Raw genomic sequence first — 24959 nt, 5'->3', positions numbered from 1 at the left:
GGTCTATGTATCTGTTTTTGTGCCAATACCATACTGTCTTGATCATTACAGCTTTGTAGTAGAGGCTAAAGTCTGGGATTGTGATGCCTCCTATATGATGAAAACTATAGAAAACTTATGAAAGAGACTGAAGAAGACACCAAGAAATGGAAAAACATTCCATGCTCATGGATTGGAAGAATAAACATTGTGAAAATGTCATTAATACCCAAAGCAACCTACACATTCAATGCAATCCCCATCAAAATTGCACCAGCGTTCTTCTCAAAGCTAGAACAAGCTATCCTCAAATTCGTATGGAACCACAAAAGACCCTGAATAGCCAAAGTAATATTGAAGAAGAAATTAAAATGTTATTTTAAAATATTTTATACAAACAGTTAAAATAGGAACCCATCACACTATTGTGTTAAATCAACATATTGACCCATCTGCATCAATTTTCAAAAACAAGTACAATGCAACTGAAGCTCCCATGTACCCTTGCTGACACCATTAGGAACTTGTGCCTGGGAAAGGCAAGTCATAACTTTCACATATAATTCTAATACATGATTTTATACTCTTACTTCATGTGACTTGAAGCCATAGGAAATATATTACTGTGTAAAATAACAATGTTTACTATATGCCAACAATGCTTAAATGCCAGCCACAACTCTAAGTACATGCATTATTAATTGTCCCCCTGCAAAAGACTTTTATTTCAAAAAGTTTTTGCTAAAAACAACTACATTACAAAATTTTGGGTCTGCATATCTCTGCAATTAATCAATCCCCTCTTTCCACTGGACTGTTAATGTATTACAAGGCATGGATTTTGTTTTATCTATCTTTCAACTTCCTGTAGTGCCTAGAAATGCCTGGCATAGTATTAAAAAATAGTGTTAAAAGAAGTTTTTGCTTGCATGCAAAAACTGTATCTAAAGCATGGAGCTGTATCTAAAACCTGAAACATGCAAGCACTGATATAATACTCTCAGTGGCATCAGAATTTAAACATCTGGAAACACTCAAAAGTTCATCTGAAGACCATTTATCCCACACATAAATGTACTGGGTACTGAGTTACTAAATGTAACGCAAGTAGAGGCAGGAAGAAAATAGTCTAAAGGTAAAAAAAAATATATCAAGAATTGTGTGGATTGTGTGGTTTAACACAAAACTCAACAAAGAAAAAAGTTTAATGGAGAAGGAGGTAATTATAAATTTCAAACATGAACGAGATTTCAAGATGAATGAGATTATGACAAGGGTCTTAGTTTAAGCGAGTTATCTCCAGGAATACATACTGTCAGGATGGATGCTTATTGCAAAGGTTGAAGAATAAACCACATATTTAAAAATTTGACAATGGGAAGGAAGAAAAAATGGAGAAGCAGCTATAAAGGAAAATGCAGGTGAAGATCTTTGTTCACTGAATAAGAAAGGAAGAGTTTATGTGTGATATTAGAAAGAGTGACAGAAGAGAAATCATAAACAGGGAAGGAATATTTATCAGTGAAAGAGGCATAATGAGTTCAAAAGGAATGGGAATCAAGGTTTTACAATGTTTATCCATAAAGCAAATATGTTTCTGGAAGCATAAAATATCTTGAAGAAGTAACAGGGTTTTTTCAAAGTATGGTTTTTAATATCATTTTGTAACAGATTAATAGTTCCTACCTTCACCACTCTCCATGCCTTCTACAAAAATCCCCCCACATTGGGGAAGAATCCAGTACCGGCGTCTGTAACGATCCTGGCCAAACATCATCGAACGCAAAGAGTGAGAAGCGTCAAAGAGCTTCCTTCTGTACTGACTCTGTTGCTGTTAAAAAATGATGCATATAATTAAGCTATGGGTGTCAAGTGCTTTAAAAATTAATATAAAAGTGACTTTATACTTATTATGCCTTTAATAAGCAGATAAATTTCATTACTGGGAACAGATAGCAAAAGAGCTAAATATTCTATGTCTGACTTCAATTTCAGTAACACTTATAAAGTTAGTAATTATTTTGAAAGTAATTGGAATATTTTTGTTACCAGGGATTAAAAAGATGTTTTATTTTACCAGTCATCTTCAAGTAAAGTATATCTCATGCTTGTTAATAAACACTGTGATAAACTATTTTACTGGCCAGATCAGCTATTTATTGGCCAAACTGGCTCAATTCTATTGATTATATAGTGTATAACAAATAACTCTCATAACATATGTAATTGACTGTATCTGTATTTGCTTATTTTTATACTCATACTGTAAACCTAAGCAAAATATGACTAAATTTTGGGATACATTTGGGATAAATCGAATATTGATATAATATATAGGTATCTCATAATATTAATCTATAATACTTTTAAAAATGCATTTTTTCATAAAAGTCTGATACTTCACTAATGCTACTGAAATTCAATTTTAATTCAATATTTAAAATCATAAGTATGTAAATATGTAATTTGTAAATCCAATGCAAATAAAATCCACAGATATAATAATGTAAAATAAAACATAAGATGCTGAAACTATTACCATGATATTCGATTTAATTTTAAAAGTAATTACGTTCATAAAATAACACTATGCATTCACTGATATTTTGCATTTAATTGAAGAGCTGAAAAATATAGGCCCTGGTTAATTTTAGGCTTTTAACCTTGTTATTAAACTTTAAGGTTTAATTGTGAGAATGTTTCTGGAGCTTCTCATTTTAATATTCTATAAAAATTTTATTTTTATGTTAGCAGTCAGAAAAACTAATCCCATACAAGGTGGATCTTTAAAATACTACAAAAATAGATGTTAACTGTAGTCTGAAAAGTGCTTACTTTACTCAGTTTTTCAATCTGTTTTTCTAGCTCTTCAACACTTGCTGCTTGGTCACCTTCATCCTATACATAACAAAATACAGTATCATTTACCCATTTTTAAGATGTATTTATTTAATCAATCAGCAAATATTTAATGAAAGTCTTCTATATGCAAAGTACTAAAATATGCATATGGAAATGAGTAAGACTCATTTGTTGTTCTTTATAAATTAATAATCTGGTAGGGAGACAAATAAAACATTAACACTAAAAAATGGAAACCAGCAAATAGTAGGGAGCTATAAGGATCTCAAGGTAGGCAGAGATTAAGAGTCATGAAAGTCAGGGGAGGGGGAGATTTATTCTAGTGGGAATCTACATTAAGAAAGGCTACATAAAAGAAGTTGTGTTTTAATCAGCTACTGAAGACTGCTTAGGAATTGACTGATCAGAGAAAAAGGGGCAGGGCATTCCAGAAAGAGTTTGACATGTCATGACCCTAAAGGTACATTAAGAGATAGGGTGGAAGATGTGGAAAGGACGAGTTAGGGCTAAAATATTCAGAGCTGGAAATGCTTGGCAATGGACAATAATATCCCTGGAGGGACATTAAACATCAGAACTATGCTTTATAAAGATTAATCTGATAAAAATTGTGAGATGGTCTGGAGCAAGGAAAGACTAGAATTGGTAAATCTCTTTAGTAGATTCCCGCAAAGATTCAAGAGGGAAGGAGAATGTGGGCCTTGCTAGGGTTAAAGAAATAGAAAAGGAGAAAAGCAAATGGATATAAGAGACATTACATAATTAAAACTGCTGAGTCCTGACAAGTCATGAATATGAGGCAGAGAAGGGTGAGGGAGAGAAAAGGAAGGAGTAAAATATGATGTTCAGGCTTTATATCTGGGGACTGCAAAAGTCTTAGTACCATTAATTGAGTCATTTTTAGAGCAAAGAAGGTAAGTTACATTTTGAACACATTGGGCTTTTAGAAGAAAAATGATCTCTACTGTAATTTCATAAATGGGAAGTATTTTTTTCATTCTAGAAAATAAGTAAATAAATAAAGGAAAACCTGCCCCAAATTATGTTTGAGAGGAAAAGCATGAAATAGAAGACTATGTGCTTCACTGAATCTCAGCTGCCCTACCTCATTAAGGCATATTAATTGTGCTAACAGTAACATGATTTGGGATGAAAAGAAAACTAAAATCCTTAAATCTTGACTCTCAAAGTCATATTTACATATCTATATGATTTTAATCCAATCTTTTGACTAGAGGGTAAATGTTTGATAACTTCCTTAAATAAAAATACAATTCACTCAACAAGTATTTGAAATTAGACTTTGAAGTAGCTATCTGTTGCCAAATTAACTAACTGCTATTTCTAAGAGTCTTCCTATGATGAAAAGGGAGTAAACTGTCTACTGAAGTTTTACTTAAAGGAGCTTTGGCTAATAGGAGACATGAAGGAACTTGAAAGACCAGAGAGAAAGGCAATGACAAAATTAAGAACACAGAATCTATCCCTGTCGTGGTTCTCCATGGTTTTTCATCCTAAACAGAGGGCTATTATTTGTCCTTATATATTGGAGGTTAATTGTCCATATAATCTTACATGCTAAATGTGAGGGTAAAATTCACAAAGGTTCACACAACACATAGGGTATCCGTAAATATTAGTACTTTGGGATACTCCATATGTTCAAGGAATCAAGAATAAGAAAAGGAAATATAACTACTGACATGTACTATACTTTAATCAAGAGGCCACATCTGTTTTTGGAGGAATAATGTGCCTATCAGTCAGATTCACTAAATAGTCAAACTTTTATTAAATAAGAAATTAATCAGTAGCTGCCAGTTCTTCATCATAAAAAATAGCTCTCAAATCGTTTAAAGGAAATGCTAATTTGGCTTCTTAGGTCCTAAAATATTATTTTTAAAAGCTTTTAAACTGTTTTCTCACATTAATAATAAGATATACATTTGTCAGTATTTTGATCAATGAAATCTCACAATCCAATTAACTCTATAATTCAATATTCATAAAAAAATAAAGTATTACTTTACATAATACATCTGGTCTAAAAAACATTAATGATGATTTTTAAATAATCAATAATAATTTTTAATCCTCCTTAAAGAAAAAAGAAATGTATGGTTTGTTAATTTTCCGTGTGAAAAAAGAAAGCCAGACAAAACAAATAATTTCTGTAAATAAACTCTAATTTATTGGGATAATTGTCCAGTAGAGTACACTGAAATCCCAATACAGAGCTTTAAAATTTATGAGAGTTAACACTTTAAAGCAATTTATAACATTAAGTGCTGAAGAGTGATACTAATTCCATGAAAAAGTGATTAATATTGGTCAGAATGGTTTAATTCCTGCTATGGAGACAACTCTGCCTGCCAAATGAAGCAGATTGGTTATAAATGGTATCTTTTGTTTGAGTAATTACAATTCTGATATCCAAATTATATACCCTTCACATTATTTGTCACAGCATGAGACATATGATCAAGTGGTTTCAAAAGTACAACATTATGAAATAATTGATTTGTGCAAGGAATCTGAATGTAGTCTCTTTTTCAGATTGGTTCTCAAAAGAAGTAAAGCTTATTCTAGTGATTTTTATTATTTTGGTTTAAATATAAGATGGGGAAGAATTTATGAAAACATTTTGCATGTATGCTATTTTTACTGAAGAGCACCGTATATAGCACATGATTTTATATGTTCCTCCACATTATCCAGATGCAGTCAAACGTTTGATTCAGTAATTTATCATAGGTCTTGATTAGACATTATTTTCACACATTCCAGCAATAAATTCATCCCTCTAAGTCTTTTTTCTTTATTTCTCCAGGAGTACTTAGTTGATGCAGTAAAGGAAAAGAGTTCTTTCTAGACTTCCTAAGCTAAATATTCCTGCCATCGAGGGCAGAAGGAATGGTTGACAGTAAATTCTTTTCTGAGTGCCATTCTGCAGCCTTATCAATATTTCTAGCAGGTAAAAGGTGAACCTCAACCTGTATCTCCCTCTTATACATGTTCGTTTCTGTGGCTTATGGTAGTTTCCCTTACACACACACACACACACCGAGCTTGCCTTCTTCTCGGTAGCCAACTCTTCAAAGCTAGCCCCTCCACTTTGAATGAATTCCCTCCCAAATCTTTAGGGACCTTATGCCATTAAATATTCTCTTCTTCTCTTTATTCTTCAACCCCCATCCCATTTTACTAACTCTTTCTCTTCAACCAAAACTCATCTCACGTCTTTCACATCTGAAAACTCCTTGGTCTTAGGGACTACCCTTCCTGCTGAGTCACAATGCTTAAAGCAGTCATATTAACGTTCTCACTTTCTAATTCTTGTCAATCACAGCCTGGCTTCTGCTCCCACTCCTTTAATGAAACTGTGCTGGCTTTGGTTACCAATGGCATTTATGTTACCAAATCCAGAGAACACTTACAGTCTTCATCACACTAGACTCCTATTGCTTTAACACTGTTTGTCACTCCCTCCTTTTTGAAATGCTGATTTTCTGGATTTTTATTACTACATGAGAAAAGAGTTAACATGGGTCTGACGCTATCCTTTGAAAGGTTGCTCACAAGGTTGCCCCGTGGTGTCTAGGAACTTGGATTTTAAAGCGGTTCCTTCATTCTGATAGGACTGGCTCACTCAACTGTTTTAACAATGGGTTCATACTTTTCTTCTGTGAGTCTGAAATTTTGGCACATGTTATACAGGGGTTGCCCACATGACAGCCCTCAGTAAAAACTCTGGGCATTGAGTGTCTAATGGGCTGCCCTAGTATATAACATTTCACATATTTCCCAACTTATTGCTGGAAGAATTAAGCCCATACTGTGTCATTCCCCTGGGAAAAGACTTGGAAACTTGAGCATGGTTTTCTCTGGATTTTGGTCCATGTGCCTTTGTTCTTTGCTGGCTATGCTTTGTTTCCTTTTGCTGTAAGAATTCATAGGCATAGCATGACTAGATTCTGAGTTCTGTGAGTCTTCCTACTGAATCACGGACTCTAGAGGTGGTCTAGAAGATCCTTGACCCACTATAGAAATCTCCTATCTCATTGACTCGTCCTTCTTCAGCAAAAAACCTTATGAGATCTTAAATATTGATATTCCCTAGGGTTCCAACCTCAGTCCACTACTCCATTTACTAAATCAATCCTCCTGTGAAAACTTGATTTGATTGATAAAACTTATCTTATGATTTTAAATTATTGTTTATGCACTATAATTTCCAGACCTATATTTTAAAGATTAGCTTCTTCAGGCTTCAGATTTTTTTAAATTTATATATTTGACTGAGAGAGAAAGAGAGTGGGGGAGAGGGAGAGAGAGGGTGCAGGGGAAGAGGCAGAGAGAGGAGAAAACAGAGAATCCCAAGGTGGCTTCTCACGACATGGGGCTCAAACCCACAAACTGTGAGATCATGATCTGAGCTGAAATCAAGCATCAGAGGCTCAACTGACTGAGGCATTTAGGTGCCCAACTGACTGCTAAATTTCTGCAAAGGCACCTCAGATTCAACATATCTAAAATAAGCATACCATGATTTTCTATCTTCAACTGTACCTTCCTCCCCTCCTCCCCTATCATCTATGTACTCTGCTTCTCCTGATTCCTCTCAGTTAATGGCAACAATAGGATGCAATCTCCGAAGCCATTGGAGAATCAATGCCAGTTGGGAATCAATCCAACCCCTCTGTCAGCCTGCACAGCCCATCTTCAAATACTACTCATTCTTCCCACTGAGTATTTATTGAATCCTTCCCTCCTTCTTCATCCCAGCAACCATTGGTCTAGTTTTAGGGCCTGTCACAACTCATCTAAACTACTGCAATATCTCCTGACTGATCTTCCCACCTCTGATCTTGCCCTACCCAGATCTATTTCTATCTTCCACAGAGTTGCTATAGTGAGTCACTTAAAACTCAGGTTCGACTATGTCACTGCCTTACTTATAACCCTTGGATGGCTTCCTATCACCAACAAAGTATAAAATCTTAGTTCACAGCTATTCAACAGGAGCCTCGCTAGTAACACTGAAGCACTTGTACCTCCCTTAAAGCAAAAGCATGTTGTAGTTTCAGGTTTCTGTGCCTGAACAGCTAATGCTGTTCTCTCTGTCTGGAACACTTCTATAGATTCGTCCCCAGGCAACATGGAGTCCACTTTGTAGCCTCAGCTAATGAGTGCAGAGGCCTTTGTGAGAATTTATTCCTCCAAAGGTTAAATGCCCTTCCTTGTACCAACTAGCACATTGTAAATACTGCTATTAAATCAGTGAACACTTAACACATTACATTTGGTTACTGCAAATCTTCCTCAGTAAGAACATAACATGAGAAGGGATTTTAAGTGTCTTATTCACCTTTGATCAAAGTGCCCAGAGCTAGGCCCATAATAAACTGTATTTAAGAAATATACCAATCTCACTAAACCTGACAACACTTTTAAGGCATGAAGGAGTCTACAAATGTAAGATATTATGTTAATAGATAAAAGGGAATACCTGAAATTAAGAATATGCATAGTTCTCTAGACAATGTTCAAGTCATCATATAAAAAGAAAAACTTCACTTCTTTATTCAGTATAAGTGCCTTCAATGGGTAGGCACTGTATTCAATAGCGAAATAATTATCACAAAAAACTGTGTTAGGTAAGAATTGCAACATTCAGTTTTCAGAGGAAGAAACTGAGGCAGCTAATTGTCAAAATTGAATTCAAACACAAATTCATTTGACCCCAGAATCTGTTATTTTTCCAATATATTATGCAGACTTAGTTGAGTTTAAAATCAACCTAAATTTAATTACCTCATCTTCACAGATATCAGTCTTCTTTCCTTTTTTGTCTTCTTTATCTTCTTCATCCTCATCATCTTCATCAGCTTGTTCATCACTATCATCATCATCATCATCATCAAAATCACTGTCTCCCCCCTTCCTTCTCCGTTTGCGTCCTGGTGTGGGTGTGCCCAATGGATGCTGTTCCTCTCCAAGATCAATGCCACCTGAAGTGTCTCTTTTGCCTGTTTTCTTAGCATGAATGATTTTAAGCCTTTAAATATGAAAAAAAAATGATGATATGGAAGAAATGGCTTCTCTCTATACTTTTTAAAAAACATAACATGAGTTTTAAATAAAAATATCATAAGGTATTTTGGCCAGTAAGCAATAAATCAATGATAGTAAAAATTGGAATTAAGGAATTAACAAATATGTTTCCTAAAATTATAGAATATATTAACTTTCAAGAATTATTCAGTATATATGCTGCCAAAGTGAGCACACTTTCAAGAATTATTCAGGATATCTCTTTGGAATTAGAACACATTTGAAAAAATAAAACTCAGAAGGTTGAAAAGATTAACTCTAGCAATGGCCAAGTGATAATTCCTGATCTCATACTACCAGACTGAATAAATTTCAATTCAAATTACTGCAAAGAAACTATCTTTTTAACATAGAAGTTTCATAATTTCCTGGCAAGAAGCTAATTAAGTTTTAATGCTGAATACATTTGGATAGGTTAGACCCCCTTTAATTAGAAAGGAATTTTTAAAAGTAGTTCCAAACAGATTCTATTTATGGCAAAAGTAACTGGAGAGCAACAACAATCTTAGAAAATGTGACTGTTTGACTTCTTTGAAATAAAGATAAATGGACTGTCTTCTAAGTTTGAAGAATATGAGCTTAATGAATCTCACTATATCGTTTGCCCACTGTAAATTCTGACTCTGAGTTTTATTAATTTCATACCTCATCTTAATTAAGCTTTAACTTTTCTAATTCTTAGATGAAATGAGGTTGAAATTCTATCTCTATAATTTCTATGTCTTACAGGAAATTTGTACAAAGGAAAAACAGTAAACTAACTTTAATATAACAGGACTTACTTGCGAAGTTTACCTTCTACTACCCATTTATCTCTCCTCAAGTTTGACATATAATCAATGTTCTTGTCAATTTCACTGTCAATGCAAAAATTTATTAGAAGGCATAAATTAATCAATTATGTAAACGTTGATAATTTGATTTGGCAGCAAGCAAACTGACAGTTTTTCAGTTAATAAAAATAATGATTGCCTATAAATAGCAAAAACAATTGAAAATTATATTAATATATTATCATAGCTTAGAGAAATATAGAAAACTTGAAATGTCCAGTAATTATAGAAATGCAAGGCTCCAAAATATTTGGATTGATCCTTTTTCTACAAAGATAAAAGACTAAAACTAACATATTTAAGTAAAGTAATAAATAGCAAGAACAAGATGAACATGGAATCATTCACCAAATCTTGAAATACTAGAGTGGAGAACTTACTTTGACTCTTAAATGAGATTAACTACTTAAAAAAAAAGCATATATTAATAAACTAATAAACTAAAATTATTAAGATTGAATTAGCACATAATAAAAAATTACTTAGTAATTCTAGGAATGCCTACTAAGGAAAATCAGGTAGTCATCTATGATTGAAAGATGTCAAAAAAAGAAAAATTCTGGATTCTTTAATTTGTGCTGGATTCTGGCACCACAGCAAAAAGAAAAGTATATTTACATTTCAGTATATAGTTAACAAAATTAGTATATACACAAATTACAAAGACTATATACAGTATGATCCCAATGTCTTAATAGACTTCAAAGAAATACATTAAAATATTACTAGCAGTAATTATCTCTGAATGGTGAGATTAAGTGTAACTATAGTTTTTTTCTTTGTTCTTCTGTATAATTTCAAAATTTCTGTAAGAACATTTGTATTACTTTGTAATTAGACAAACTCAAAACAGGAAAGAATCACCAGAAAAGTCTGCTTACCTCACCACACTCTTACTGCATGCCAGTTCATTGATCAGGAAAGCCAAGACTGAGGCTTTCTGTGCTGGCGTATGAGCCTGAAAAGCTTTGGTTTTCAAGCTTTCAGTAAGCTCAGTTTGTCCACAGTGCGCTTCCATAAAAATCTGCAAAATCTCGGAAACATTGTCTCGATTCACACCAACATTCAGCAAATGTTCTCCGAGAGCTGTTTTGGCCTATAAAATTTTGGCATTTTTATCAGTATTGAACAAAGCCATTCGGAACATAAAGACAATAAGATTTTAAAATATTGATATTACATGATCTAGATATTACTGACAAGGACTTTATTCACATTCTATCAGTAGCGGTGCGGGTAGGTCCAAGAGCACTGTTACTGTGTTCTGGCTCTGTGGGGTGATGCGTTCCACTGCCTGCTATACTGAATGAATAGGGAGGTAGAGGAATGATTAATAGGTGCATCTGGGAGCTTCTCACTGTGTAACATACCTACAGCAAAGCTGACTGAAATGTATATCTTAGTTGAAATTAAGATACATTTTAACTTACTGGGGATCCACTAAGCAGTACAGAGTCTTAATGTGCTGGTCTGTAGATGCTTTGATTAGCCTGAGTTATTCACAGTGATTCAGAGAAAACACAGTATAATTTTAAAAGGCACACATACATTCTAATTGCTTTATGAATTATGAATTCTGTTTTGTCTAATATCACATGGGTATTTCCTTAAATCAACTCGGTTTTTGCTGACAGCTAGAGAAAAAGAGGAATTTGGGAATGATCTATATTCCTTAGGTTCTATGAACCAGATTTTTCTAGGTTTGTACCAATTTAACCTAAAGCAAATCTACATTTAACTCGGTGGGAAAAAAGTTAGATCAGTCTATACAACCTTCTGCTAATGTGCTAATAGCAGCTAACAATGCACTGACAGTACAAATTAAAAAAAATTATATTTTGGTTGTTTTACCTTGTATCCTGTAATTAGACCTGGATCACATACAGCAGCTGAGAGGAGCCTCACAAGCAAGTCTTGTACTTCACCCATGCTGTCCCCTATATTTAGCAATCCCTCTTGAAGAACACTCAGGTTTGGAACATCAATATTCACATCAAAGCCCAAAACTTTACCAAAGTTTCGTAAGAACTGCACCACCATGAGACAGTCTGAAAATGTACTTCCAGAGAGAACAAGTCCTGGAATACGAGGCAACTCTGGCAAAGGCTGAAAATAAAATAAAATAAGACGTAAATAAAAAGACAGGGTTTTATATCTTCTGTAGTAAAACAGGTTGCTAGCTTTCTTTTTCCTTTATTATAACAGTGACTTCCCTCTGGATTATAAATCCTCCTGGGGGCATTTCTATAACTCCCCTGGTATTAAGTATAGATAGATCCTTGAATGCAAGTAACCAATAATAAATTTTGGCTAAATTCAACATAAACTTAGGTTTTTCCAAAAGAGAACTCTAATTTTAATTAACTTACATATTTATAAAACATGGTTTATACAGCTGGAAGAAAAATTAGATAACATAAGAACAATTTGGGGGTACCTGGGTGGCTCAGGCTCTTAAGTGACCGACTCTTGATCTTGGTTTTGGTCATGATCTCATGACTCATGAGTTCGAGCCCCACAATGGGCTCTGTGCTGACAGCATGGAGCCTTCCTGGGATTCTGTCTCTCTCTCTCTCTCTCTCTCTTTCCCTCTCTCTCTCTCTGTCCCTCCCCCATTGCTCTCTATCTCTAAGGATAAATAAAAATAAACTTAAAAAAAAAGAAATATTTAATTTGAGACATTTTTCTTGAACCCTATCATACATATACATTTCCATATGATTCTAAAAATGTATATAACAAAGCTAACAAAAGTAAGGCTTAAAATGAACATATATTTGATACAGTGCATATCGATTTAAATAAAAAGAAAGAGGCAGAAAGATAAAGCTCATTTAGGATTAAATAATATTTACTATGAGGCTTATTAAATGTGTTAACTAATATATATGCCCATTCTGGGTCTAGGAAATTTTCAACATCCAATTGACTAAACCTAGTATGTATACTTTTACATTTTATAATAAGTAAATAGAATATTAATATAATTAAATCCTCACTGGAGTGTTAAAAGTTTGCTTTAAGCACTTTATTGTTTTTTAAAATATTTTTTAATGTTTATTTATTTTTGAGAGAGACAGAGAGACAGAGTGTGAGCAGGGGTGGGGCAGAGAGAGATGGTGACAGAGAATCCAAAGCAGGATCCAGTCTCTGAGCTCTCAGCACAGAGCCTGATGCAGGGCCAAATTCATGAACTGTGAGATCATGACCTTAGCTGAAGTTGGTTACTTAACTGACTGGGCCACCCAGGCACCCCGCTTTAAGCACTTTAAAAGAGAGCTTGCACAAATCAAGAGACAACCATTATTTATAAATCAGATGAATATGGCATATAAGTAAATATAGATGCCATTGATCAAATATAATAATATATTATTAAGAAAGTATTGTAGGGATGATATGCAGTATTGACAGAATTCTCTATAAATACCATCTTCTTAGCTATAGTCAAACATAATCTATCTCTACTTATAAATATGTTAAATAATACCTGATATCAAGATTATTTTGCTTTTTCCACATGTCTACTTATATATATACTAATATATTTTAGTCTGTGAAGCATCATGGAGGAGGAAACACATCTGAGGTACTTTGGTTGGACATACTTCCTGGCTTTCAATGCAATAAACAGTATGAACTCTGGAATTTAACAAACTGGAGATTGAATCCAAGTTGTCATTTATTAGCAGTTTCATTTTGGGCAGGTTCCTTAACCTTTTTCTGTCTCAGTTTTCCCATCTGTAAATGGGCATAAATACCAGTTCCACAGAACTATGGTGAGGATTAAATGAGAGAACTCATTTAAAGCATTTAGCATAGTGCCTGGCATGTAGCAAACATACTCAGTAAATGTTAGCTACAATTACTAAAGTATTATAGGAGGTTATAGATTATAAATCTTAGCTTATGTAAATTTCTATAGGGGTATGGTAAGGAATTAGGGATTTCTGTACCTAAATGCCTGGGAAGAACCAAATATCACAAATATTTCTTCAGTATTTCTACTTAAATTTAAGAAGGTTTAGGGGTACCTGGGTGACTCAGTGGGTTAAGTGTCCAACTCTTGGTTTTGGATCAGGTTGTGATCTCATGGTTTGTGAGTTCAAGCCTGCCTAGGGGATTCCCTCTCTCTCTACCCCACCCATGCACATCCTCTCTCTCTCAAAATAAATAAAAAATAAAAATAAAAGGTTTTGGTGCTCCACTTACATATTACGAAGTGTCATTATTAGCACAGGAACTCTAGAGAGGTTTATTGGTGGCCATCCAGAAAACACAGATTGACCTAGACTTGGAAATCTAATGTTCTAGTTAAACACAAAAGGCTTTCATAATGGCAACTCTGGTAAAGGAATACAATGAGATATAGGAAAAATTAAATTTATTAATGAAATGGTTTACATAAGTTACCTTTTGGTCTGCTAAGCACATATCTTCATTAGGCTTCTTTAGTTCCTTTGCCATTTCTAATTCTAATCTTCGTTGCTCCAGTTTACGCTCTTTATTTAATCTTTTCTCATCACGTTTTTCTTGCTTCAACCGTTCTTTTTCCTTAAAAATAAAACCATGTCCAAAATTTTCTTTAATCACTGGATGTGTTTGAAAAATGCCCAGTTAACATTTAAAAAGTTAACAAAGTGTTATTATTTCCACAAACAGAATTTCCCTAAGAGATTTGGAAATAGACTTGAAACTACATATAAACAATGACTTATTTTGCTTTTCAGTGTTTTCACCCTTTCAATTTGAAATAATCTTATAGTTGTATGTTTGTGTGTGTGTGTTTATATTATTGATATTATATTCAACTCAGATTATTCCATTATTCAGAATTTATTCAATCCTTCCCCAGGTTACAATAAAAGAATGAAATACTTACTAAGAAGAGCAGATATATAAAATGCACATGGATAACTAAATATAAAATACAGTTAGCTATTATTAACACATGTTTTTGTGTAGCTCTAGGAAGCAAGGGAGGAATGACAGCATGAAAGTGGAAGAAACATGCTTGAACTGCAAAAGCAGTTCTTTCAGAGTACATTAGCTAGTCTTAAGATAGCATCTGTAATGAAATCAAAATATTATTTGCCACTATAAACAACACTTAAGGAATATAAAATGATTTTGAAGGCAATTCCAAAAGCATTCAAAAATACTTTTGGTAATGACAACAATATGGAAATAATTGTCCTGTCTCCTTGTTGTAGAAAAAGAAGTCAAGAGATTTTCTTTAACAGCATTAGTGTCATTATTTTATTGCTATACCTCAAATAAAATTCTTATTTAGAGGAAAAATAATGGTAGAATCCTCAGGCAGTTGTAACCTACTACCTCACATATTTGACACATTAATGATGGGTTTACTTTTGTAAAGCAGGTCATGTCTCTTTCATGATGAAAAATATTTCAATTTTGTTTTTTATTTTTAACAAAATAAAGTCCAACTCCTTACTTTTGAACTCACACTGTTTTCCTTTTCAATCTTATCTCCCATTTTTGTAGTTTATGTAGATTTAGTCAAACTATTTGTTATTCCTGATGAACATCTTGTTTCCTTGCCTCCTTATATTGGTGCACTCCAGTAGGAATGTCATTTCTCTCCCATCTAGTGGATCTGAATCCTAATTAAACACTACCACCTCTTCCCTGTATCAATATCTCTTAATTCTCATAGCCCAACCTATAATTTTAACATTGCACTTATTGCTTCCTATTCTACACTAGCATTTTTGTGCATATTCTAGACATCTCTGTTTCAATTACCATGGCTAAGACAGCACACTGCTGTGAGAGGGCATGCCACAGGGGACGGGGATTAGGGAGAAGAACAGAGAGGACTGGAGAGGATATACTCCAGGCAAAATAGAGAAAGCACAGTGTATTTGAGAAATTGCTAGTAGTTTCAATGGTGGAGTGTAGGTTGCAGGTTGAATAGTTGCTGAGTATTATGATACAGAGTCAAAGAAAGGCTGGGTCACAATTTTATATGATATGCTCAAGTCATTGTTCATTTTTATACTGCCTCTAAATTTCTGGGTTACTGATTCAAGCAGGCATTTGGAAGGAAAATGATAAGGAATCTATTTTGTGAGATTATTGACACCAAAAAAGTGCTACAATTAATCTTATCGATTATAAACTAAAAGCAATTTCTGAGAGTCTAATGACATAAAATATACAAAATTAACATGCAACATTTCTACAATGCAGTACAGATTTTTCAATCAAATTATCATGGGTAGAACAATTTTTTTCCAGAATTGGATTTTCAATTTATAAACACATGAAATGTTCTAAGAATTTTCCCAAGAAAGAGAAAACTTTTTGGCCGCTCACAGTCACCAACAGAAAAAAAACATCTCTTGTAGATTTCAAAGTGGATGGTGTAAAATTTTCTACTACATAGGACTAATCCAGAATTCCTAATGATGTTCATAACAGTAATTATAAAACTAATAACTGAGACTAAAACTCACTAAAAATTGTTGAAAATGGTCATCATTTCTTTTCAAAAAAAGGGGAAGGGCATGTGTGGCACTCATGCTCTCTTCACTGTGCCAACTCCACATTGGTGGCAATCTGGGGGTACATAACACTTCAATGATACATAGACAATGAGTTAGAGTGCATTTGATGTAATGAGGTAAGTATGCCTTAGCTGGCGACAGGCAGTATTTTTTCCAGTTAAAAGCATGGCTATAATATGGAATGAAGGGTAAAATGACACCAGTTTTTAGGATAATATGGAGATCTCCAAGAAATCTTAGAAATTTGTAGGACCTTTATTACTTAGAGACAAGTATCCATTCTTGTCTTGAAGTATTAGGGATACTTCACAGGAAACATAATGTTTCTAAATACAGTGAATTTGGTGCATTTACTGACTTATTTATTTAATGAACTTTAATGAATGGTATAAGACTAATATAAATCCTGTGGTTCAGATAGAAGAAAACTTTTAAAGAGAGAGAGAGAGCTGCTGGGTCCCCTCAACAATCAACTAATATTTAATATGGTTTATATAGACAGTCATGATCTAGTTCCACACAAATTTTGGTTCCCTATGTTATGATTCCCAGTGTAGTTCCCATGCTCTGGTTATACTGTATGATACACCTGTGTTGAGAAGACAGTGTAACCAGTTTGAGGCACTGCTTGGATGATGCTGATGCCGATGCTGAAGAAGAAGGAGGAGGAGGAGGACGAGGACGAGGACGAGGATGAGGACGAGGAGGAAGAGGAAGAGTAAAGAGAAGAGGAGGAGAAGGAGGAGAAGAAGGAGAAAAGCAACGAAGCCAAGGCAGGTGCATACACATGCAGAAAACTGACTAACTCCCTCTTTGCACCTTCCTCCTTTCTGTCCTACAAGTCATTTTGAGTTATAACACTCTACCTTTGTATATGTCATCTCCTCTGCTTGGAATATAGAACTTCACTTCCTTAACACAGAAATAAAGCTTGTTTTTTTATTCTCATAACTACTTGAGGCATTTTAATATTTCACTTTTTCTGAGCTCTCACATAACTTATCATAGCATTTATTGTACTGTGTGACAATTATGTGTCTAAAGTTGATCTTTCCATTTTACTGTAAGTTTCTAGAGGTAAGAGGAAAAAACTGATTTACCTATTTCTTTATGGACCTATTCAGTTCCCAGAAGTACAAGTTGCCAGACACTTCAAGGAAGTTTTTACTGACTTTATCTTTCTCCCTATCAAGCCTGTATGATTTCAGCTTTCCTCTCCCACTGGTCTCAATATTGTTCTTATTTCCATCTACAATAGTTGTCATATGTCTTTAACAGAAATATTTGGTGTGCCTTAGCAAATAAAAATTCTTTAAGCATTTACTAATTTAAGCATTTACTAATGTGAATGGTTAATTCCACAAATGCCATGTAAATAATGATAGGTCAACATTGGTACTAGTCATTAAACATATTCAATAGCCAATTTCTTCCTCTACTTTTTATATTTCATTCTATGGATAAAGATAATTGGTGTCTTCTATTTTCAATTATATACAAAAGCAGATTTTAATACAAATTAATAATATTCTACTTCTATTTGGGAATTTAAAATACCTAAGACATATTTCCCACATCTACTCCAACATTATTAATTTCTTAATCATTTTAATTACATATACTATGATTGAATTTGGCTTGCAAATACACCTTCCTCATATCAAAATTAAATAGATTTCTTATTTTCTGATACTTTTTTCCAGAAACTAATGTTTAAAGTAGGTGTTTTTTTAGGCCAAATTTGAAGATGTTTAAACTTGTGTAGTATTTTCTTCTCTAGACCTGGTATATTATTTGAAAGAGCAATACTTACCAACTTTTCATCTAAGCCTTTTCTTGATACAATATTATGTTTTGTTGCTGTGTCAAATACTAGGATTTCACAATGGAACCTTGTGATTTTGCAAGGACATTTCTCAACAAACCATTTGACCTATCAGAGAAGACTCAATACACCTATCATAATATGAAAGGAATGGTAAAACATATTTTACATTAACATTGGTTAAATTTCAAGGCAATAACTTAGATTGCCTACAAATGACCAAAAAATATAGCTCCTGACTATATTTTAGATGGACTGCCAATAATGATAAGCATTAGTATGGTTCCTCTTAATTTTCTTGGCCTTCATCCTCCTACCCCGTCTTAGTTTTCTAGATGTAGAAATTCTTTTATTGTTTTTAATGTTTATTTTTGAGGGAGAGAGACAGAGCATGAGCAAGGGAAGGGCAGAAAGAGAGGGAGACATAGAATCGGAAGCAGGCTCCAGGCTCTGATCTGTCAGCACAGAGCCCCTGAACTCACTAGCTGTGAGATCTTGACCTGAGCCAAAATCGGATGCTTATCCAACTAAGCCACCCAGGCGTGACTAGAGGTAGAAATTCTTGAAGTCAGTGAATTCTTGGAATATAAATCATTTATAACAAAATATCTTTTTAATCATCTTAATTATAGTAAAGGAATTTTCCATATGAAAATATTACTGATACCTTAACATCCTTTAAATTTCATTTCAAAGTTGAAAAAACTTTTCATACCAAATGCATTAAATTTATATTATCCTAAACAGCCTGAAATACATAGGGTGAAAATTTCAAAATCAGTTTTTTACTCACATAAAAAGGTTACTTTAGGGATTCTCAAGGCATAAATGAGAATATTTCCAGAAATCTGTAGCACAATAATAAATGTATAAAATAAATTTATTCTAGTTTAAGATTATAGAAGTCTAAAATCCAAACAATGGACGTGGTGGAATGACCTGGTATTGTAAGCTTTTACAACTTATCAGATTGCAAAACAGAACATTTTTAGGAGACCATGTTGCAATGATGCCTATGTTTTTTGCATTTTACGATGCTACTGGGTCTCATAGGTGTTTGTTCTGGGCATAATTAGGAGAATACATTTCTTTTGACAGCAACTTGTACTTAAGTTTCAAAGATATAAATATAATTTAAGAGACACAGGTTTACCTCAGGGTGTAGAAAGAATACAAGTATAAATAAGATTAATAATACAAGCCATTTACACAAGACAGATGTAAAGATTAAAAGGAATACTGTTTTATGGTAACATGGAATGTGAGTACAACTATCAGGGTAATTTTTTTTAAAGGAGACTATTTTTACATTTAAAATATTACGAAAATTATGTTTAAACAAATGAAAAATTTATGAATCACATGACTGAAGATACCCTTACATTTTATACTTTAATAAAAATTTTACTTTATAAGTATTATATAATATTTAAAAAGACCAAAACCTCCTAGTTATTGTATTTTCTTAAAATCTACCACAGTGTTACATAAAAGTCTGTACATACTTTAGCTTATGTACCTAAATACTGTGTAGAAAAGTTAGTTATGTAACTGTCTCCTAAATTAAAATAAAAATTGTTTATGATTCTTGAGTCAGATAATCAGATTTTAATATATCTAAATTAAACTGATAATAATCTTTCAAAAGTTAACTTTGTTATAAGACATTTAACATTTTATTGTATAGTTAACATTAAGTCATTTCACGTTTGTTTTTAGATTATTTAACTTTAAAATTAAAGCATTTTATAAGTATGTTGTATAAGTACAACATACAAGTATACCATATAAGTATATTTACAATGTCTTCAACTGAAAAATAGGTTTGCTTAAACAAACCCACCTACATATACAATTCTACTTTTTATTTCATTTTTCACTGATGATTAATATAAATATAGGATTATAAAATAGTCTCATGGGTTGTTATCATGGGTTGGGAGGGGTTACACACTTTTTTCCTGCTTTTATATTGTTTATTAGATAATTTCTGAAACCTGAACTACTCACTTGTATTTTACAGTTTTGTTTCCTAAAGTGCTGACACAGTCATTCCGTGATAGCTGTATGTGTAACAACCTTTTGTAGTTAGTTCATTGGTCCTTGGACAGAGACATACAAAAGACATACGAAAGACTCTAACAATCAACAATGGTTGATTATTCAGTTAATATGAGTAAAGTAATTATAAATTTGTGTGACCAGTATGATTTAAGGTTTTAATAAATCAAACAGAAAATTTTGAGCTACTTTGTCACCTTGCTTAAACCAAGTTCTTTCTGGTGCTTGGTAATAATGAGACCAGATGGGTCTATATGATACTTGAATTATACTAAGAAATAAGCCTGTTTTATTCATGAGACTATTTTTTCTTAGATTTTCTTATAAAAATATTTATCAACTATGATGATATATTCATGACCTTTTAAAATTAATAATAAGATAATTTACAGAAGTCTGAATATTCTTACTAATTACAGATATATATAAAGGAAAACCTATAGAAATTGGGATTATTTTAGTAAAAATTCATTGAGTTAATACTAAATCAAAAGGTAAGATCAGTGTGGTGGACACGGACAAACATAAACGTGACATTTGTGTTACCTTCTTATTTTGCTGGATATAAGGAGTTCTTGGGATAGTTTCAGATGTTACAGGAGATTTTAATTAACAGGTGAAAGCAATTTATTTTTTAACTTCAATTCTTTAATCATTACTCATAGCATTTGCAATTTTGTTTATCCTCTGTATTTTTATTTGTTCACAATCTAATAATCAAATGTCTACGGTATTAAAAGAATCCAGGGTTCCATATAGGCTAGTTCAGAATTTTTTAAAATATTTCTTTAAATTTTATTTATTTTATTATTATTATTATTGTTATTGTTATTTTAGAGAGACAGAGAGATTACAAGCAGGAGAGATGGGCAGAGAGAGAAAGAGAGACAGAGAGTGAGGGAGAGAATATTAATATGAATTAATCCTAAGCGGGCTCCTCGCTCAGCGCAGAGCTCAAGGCAGGCTCAATCCCATGACCCTGGGATGATGACCTGAGCTGAAATCAAGGGTTGGATGCCAAACTGACAGAGCCACCACGATGCCCCCCAGTTGAGAATTTTCAGTTGGCCCTGCTGAGGTATCACATGGTTTTAACTTTGTAAAAAGTTTGTTCTTTTAATAGTTAAAAACAAAAAAATGTATAGGTAAAATAGGAGATAGAATATAAAGCCAAGATATGACCGTTATTGGCATTAAGGTTACATCTTTTGCATGTTAAGTAATAATAAGGAAACGGACAAGTGCATATGGGAATATTTTGTTAATATTCACTGAGGTGACAAGTTCATGTAAAGATTTGATGGTTTGGATTGCCAGTAAATACAAATGTCTAGTTACTGCTTAACTGTTTATACTGAAAAGTTTTATCTCTCTGATATGCTAAAAAACATCATTAATGTTTATTTTGTTTTTCTTGTAGTATCTAATCTAATGCTGTGCACAATACAGTAGTTTAAGAAATTAAAAAAATACTTAGATGATCACAGATCTATAGGTACCATTCAGTAGTGGAGCAAATCAGAATAATTAGTAAAATTATCTAGTCTTGTTCACAAGTCTGTAGTTATCGGAGGATAACAATATTTTAATAGCTCAGTTTTACCTACCGGATTCTCTCACATATTCCATTAAAGGACTATTTATGATATATGTTATTACATTATTATTTTAAATAATGATTCTTTGGATGTTTAAGAAAGAAAATCACCTAGAGTAAAATAAAAGATTTTATTATTACATAAATAGAATGATATAGGGACACATGGATGGCTTAGTTGGTTAAGTGTCTGGCTTCAGCTCAGGTCATGATCTTGTGGTTCGTGAGTTTGAGCCCCAGACTGGGCTCTGTGCTGACAGCTCAGAGCCTGGAGCCGGCTTTGGATTCTGTATCTTTCTCTCTTTCTGCCCCTACTCTGCTCACACTCTGTCTCTCTCAAAAATAACAATAATAAAAACACTGAAAAAATTTTAAAGAATTATATAGACAGAAAACATAATAATGTATTCATTCTTTAATGATTTTTTATCATCAATTTGTTTTCTTTAACTGCTACTTTCATTTTAACTTCTTTCCTTCCATCCTTCCTTCTTTCCTTCCTCCCTTTCTTCCTTCCACTATAATTTTCTAAGCTCCAAATATATACCTGGCTTTACAGTGGCAGACGAGACAGACTAGATTCCTGTCCTCACAGATCTTACCCTACTGGGAGGAAACAGACCACAAACAAGTATAAAATAAATAAGATGATAGAACGGAGTTCCAGAAATGGGGTATATAAAAGGCAAAATTAGGTGTTCTAGGAAGGCCTCCTTGACAAGTTAATATTTGGTCTATAACTAAATAGTAAATAAGAACCACTCAACTATTTGGTGCAAGAACAGCAATGGCAAAATCCTTTTGTCTAGTATAATAAAAAACAAAAATGACTGATATGTAGTACTTAAGAGGCAAACTGGGGTAAACAGGCAGAGATCAGCCTGGGGGGCTGCTTTGTCATGGTGAGGGATTTGGACTTTATAACAAGGTAAGGAGAAGCCACTGGAGAGTGTTAAGAGGTAACCTGGTTTCCTTTCTGAAAAGATCAGTCTGGCTGCTCTGTGGAGAGTACATTAGAGAGGGTGCAGAGGAAACCAAGAATGAAAACAAGGGAAGGCAGGTTCCTTAAAATATTATACTTTACATTAGTACTTTATATGTTTATATATCCATAATATATATTATTCTTATAAGTAATATATACTTATGTATACATAAATATATATATAAGAATATATATTTATATATGCACTTTTCCCCTTTTTTTGGTTTCATATTTGGCATGGTTGCTTTGACATCCTTTTTCTAATTATTATGCTGATGCAGGCAGTCCAAGCAGGAATGTGTTCTGCTCCAATATAAGTGCTTTAGCTTTTAGTTCCTTCTCACTTTATCTGACACTTGCTTTTATGCTTCTACATACTTCAGACTGAAGGGTGAATATTCTGTACTTTTCTTTTTTCTGAGGATGAATGAGTAGGAGAGAGCTGTACTATTATCCCTGCCCAAGTTTTACTGAAAGCACTGTACCTGATTCACTTTATCTAGGTAACGGTAAATCTTTTCCCATTAAAGGTGCTCTTGGTCTTTTATGGGTTCTTCGAAGATTTAATTTTATCTTCATTTATCCTGTGCCTCTCTTTTCCACACAAACCAGATCTTACCCAGCTCTCTTTAGCAGCTTTTCCAACTCTCCTCTCAAGCAACAGGAAATATGAAAAACCAATGGAAGAGGTCATATCTTTTGGGTCTTTTAAGGGTACCTCTTAACCTGGGAATTCACTTAGATGATCTTACTATTCTTTGGGTCCCCCCTTCTGATAAATTCTAGTATATCTGGAGACAGTGCTCCAGGTTGCTCTCATTACTCTGCCTTTCTTTAGCTTTTCTCCTCAATAGGAAAAATCAGAATTACACACTCTGGATTTTTTAAATTCTTCTGGAAAGAAATATAGTTGTCTCTTGAGTGATTTACTAGGTCTTCTTCCTGAGTTTTCCGTTCAGTTTCTATCTCTCCAGACTGACGGAAATTAGGTTGAGCTTTTTAGAATTTTAATTAATACCTTTCCCTACTTTTCCCACCACCCTACTACTTTTAGAAGGCATCAGAGATAACAACCATGCCAATCACCAGAATCTGTTGCCTCTCTCTTTCCCTACCTGTCATTTTTCAGAGATTATGGTTATAAATCCATGCATAGACTCCACTATTATCTTAGGTATGGATGGTATCAATGAGCCTGGATAATTAACAGGTTAGGATAAAAAAGGACAGTTAAGAAAGAGGTTAAGGCAAAATTTCAGTGAAGCACAGGAGAGTCACAAAAAGTGACTGCTGGAAGAGACCTTAGAAGTAATCTGTTAGTGGTTCCCAACCTGGCCATGCACCTCGCTAGGCCCACTCTACACAGAAAACACATAGGTAGCAATAACAAACTGTAAGCGCTGTGTTATTCCAAAAACTTTGCATGTGATCTCACATAGATACATGTTCATTTAATCATCACTACTAAATGAAATAGGAATTGGTATCATCTCCATTTTATAGAGGAAAAATTTGAATCACAGACTTGCCTAAGTTCATATAGCTGGAAAGCACTGAAACCAGAATTAAAATCCAGGTAACTTGGTTACATGTCCAGGTTCCTAAGCAATACACACATTGCCTCTCCATATCAGAAATCTATAGTGACAGTTTAAGCCAGAGCTGAGGCTAAAATACTGAAATATAGGCTTCTGAATTTCTAGACCAAACAAGTGTCATTTTCATTAACTGTCATTTATTAAATGCTTATCTCACTTGATAATCTTATAATCCTAGGAGGTAGGTATCATTATCTCAATTTTAAAGAAGAAATAGCCTGAAGAGGTAAAGCAAGTTGGTTCAGAGTTGGCATGGGAATTCTGAGTCTCTCACACTCCAAAGCTCTGGATATAGTGGCCATACCTCTATTTAACTACTGTATTTTATTTTTTTAAACAGTTTTATAATGTTTATTTATTTTTGAGAGAGAGACAGAACACAAGTGGGGATGGGGCACAAAGAGGAGACACAAAATCGAAACAGGCTCTAGGCTCTGAACTGTCAGCACAGAGCCCGACGTGGGGCTTGAACCCACAAACTATGAGATCACGACCTGAGTTGAAGTTGGATGCTTAACTGAGCCACCAGGCACCACTTAACTACTTTAATTGTTTTTAATGTTTTATTTATT

The 24959-nt window shown here is 33.6% G+C and overlaps 1 protein-coding gene across 3 annotated transcripts in view; it reads right to left on the bottom strand.

The window, feature by feature from the left end:
- The window catches only part of BAZ2B (bromodomain adjacent to zinc finger domain 2B), a 292602-nt gene that overhangs the window by 39419 nt on the left and 228224 nt on the right, over positions 1-24959 (bottom strand). For all 3 annotated transcript variants that reach the window (XM_029934506.1, XM_029934505.1, XM_029934507.1), the window contains 7 exons: positions 14202-14342; positions 11640-11894; positions 10670-10884; positions 9738-9812; positions 8656-8899; positions 2815-2877; positions 1666-1810 (listed from right to left, as the gene is read on the bottom strand). In XM_029934506.1, coding sequence (XP_029790366.1) covers positions 1666-1810; positions 2815-2877; positions 8656-8899; positions 9738-9812; positions 10670-10884; positions 11640-11894; positions 14202-14342 — 1138 coding nt within the window. The remainder of the gene's footprint in view (positions 1-1665; positions 1811-2814; positions 2878-8655; positions 8900-9737; positions 9813-10669; positions 10885-11639; positions 11895-14201; positions 14343-24959) is intronic.

Source organism: Suricata suricatta, chromosome 3, assembly GCF_006229205.1.
Source record: "Suricata suricatta isolate VVHF042 chromosome 3, meerkat_22Aug2017_6uvM2_HiC, whole genome shotgun sequence".
Classification (NCBI taxonomy): Eukaryota; Metazoa; Chordata; class Mammalia; order Carnivora; family Herpestidae; genus Suricata; species Suricata suricatta.
The sequence above is the reverse complement of the archived record's forward strand: the minus strand, read 5'-3'. Positions and strand labels throughout refer to the sequence as shown.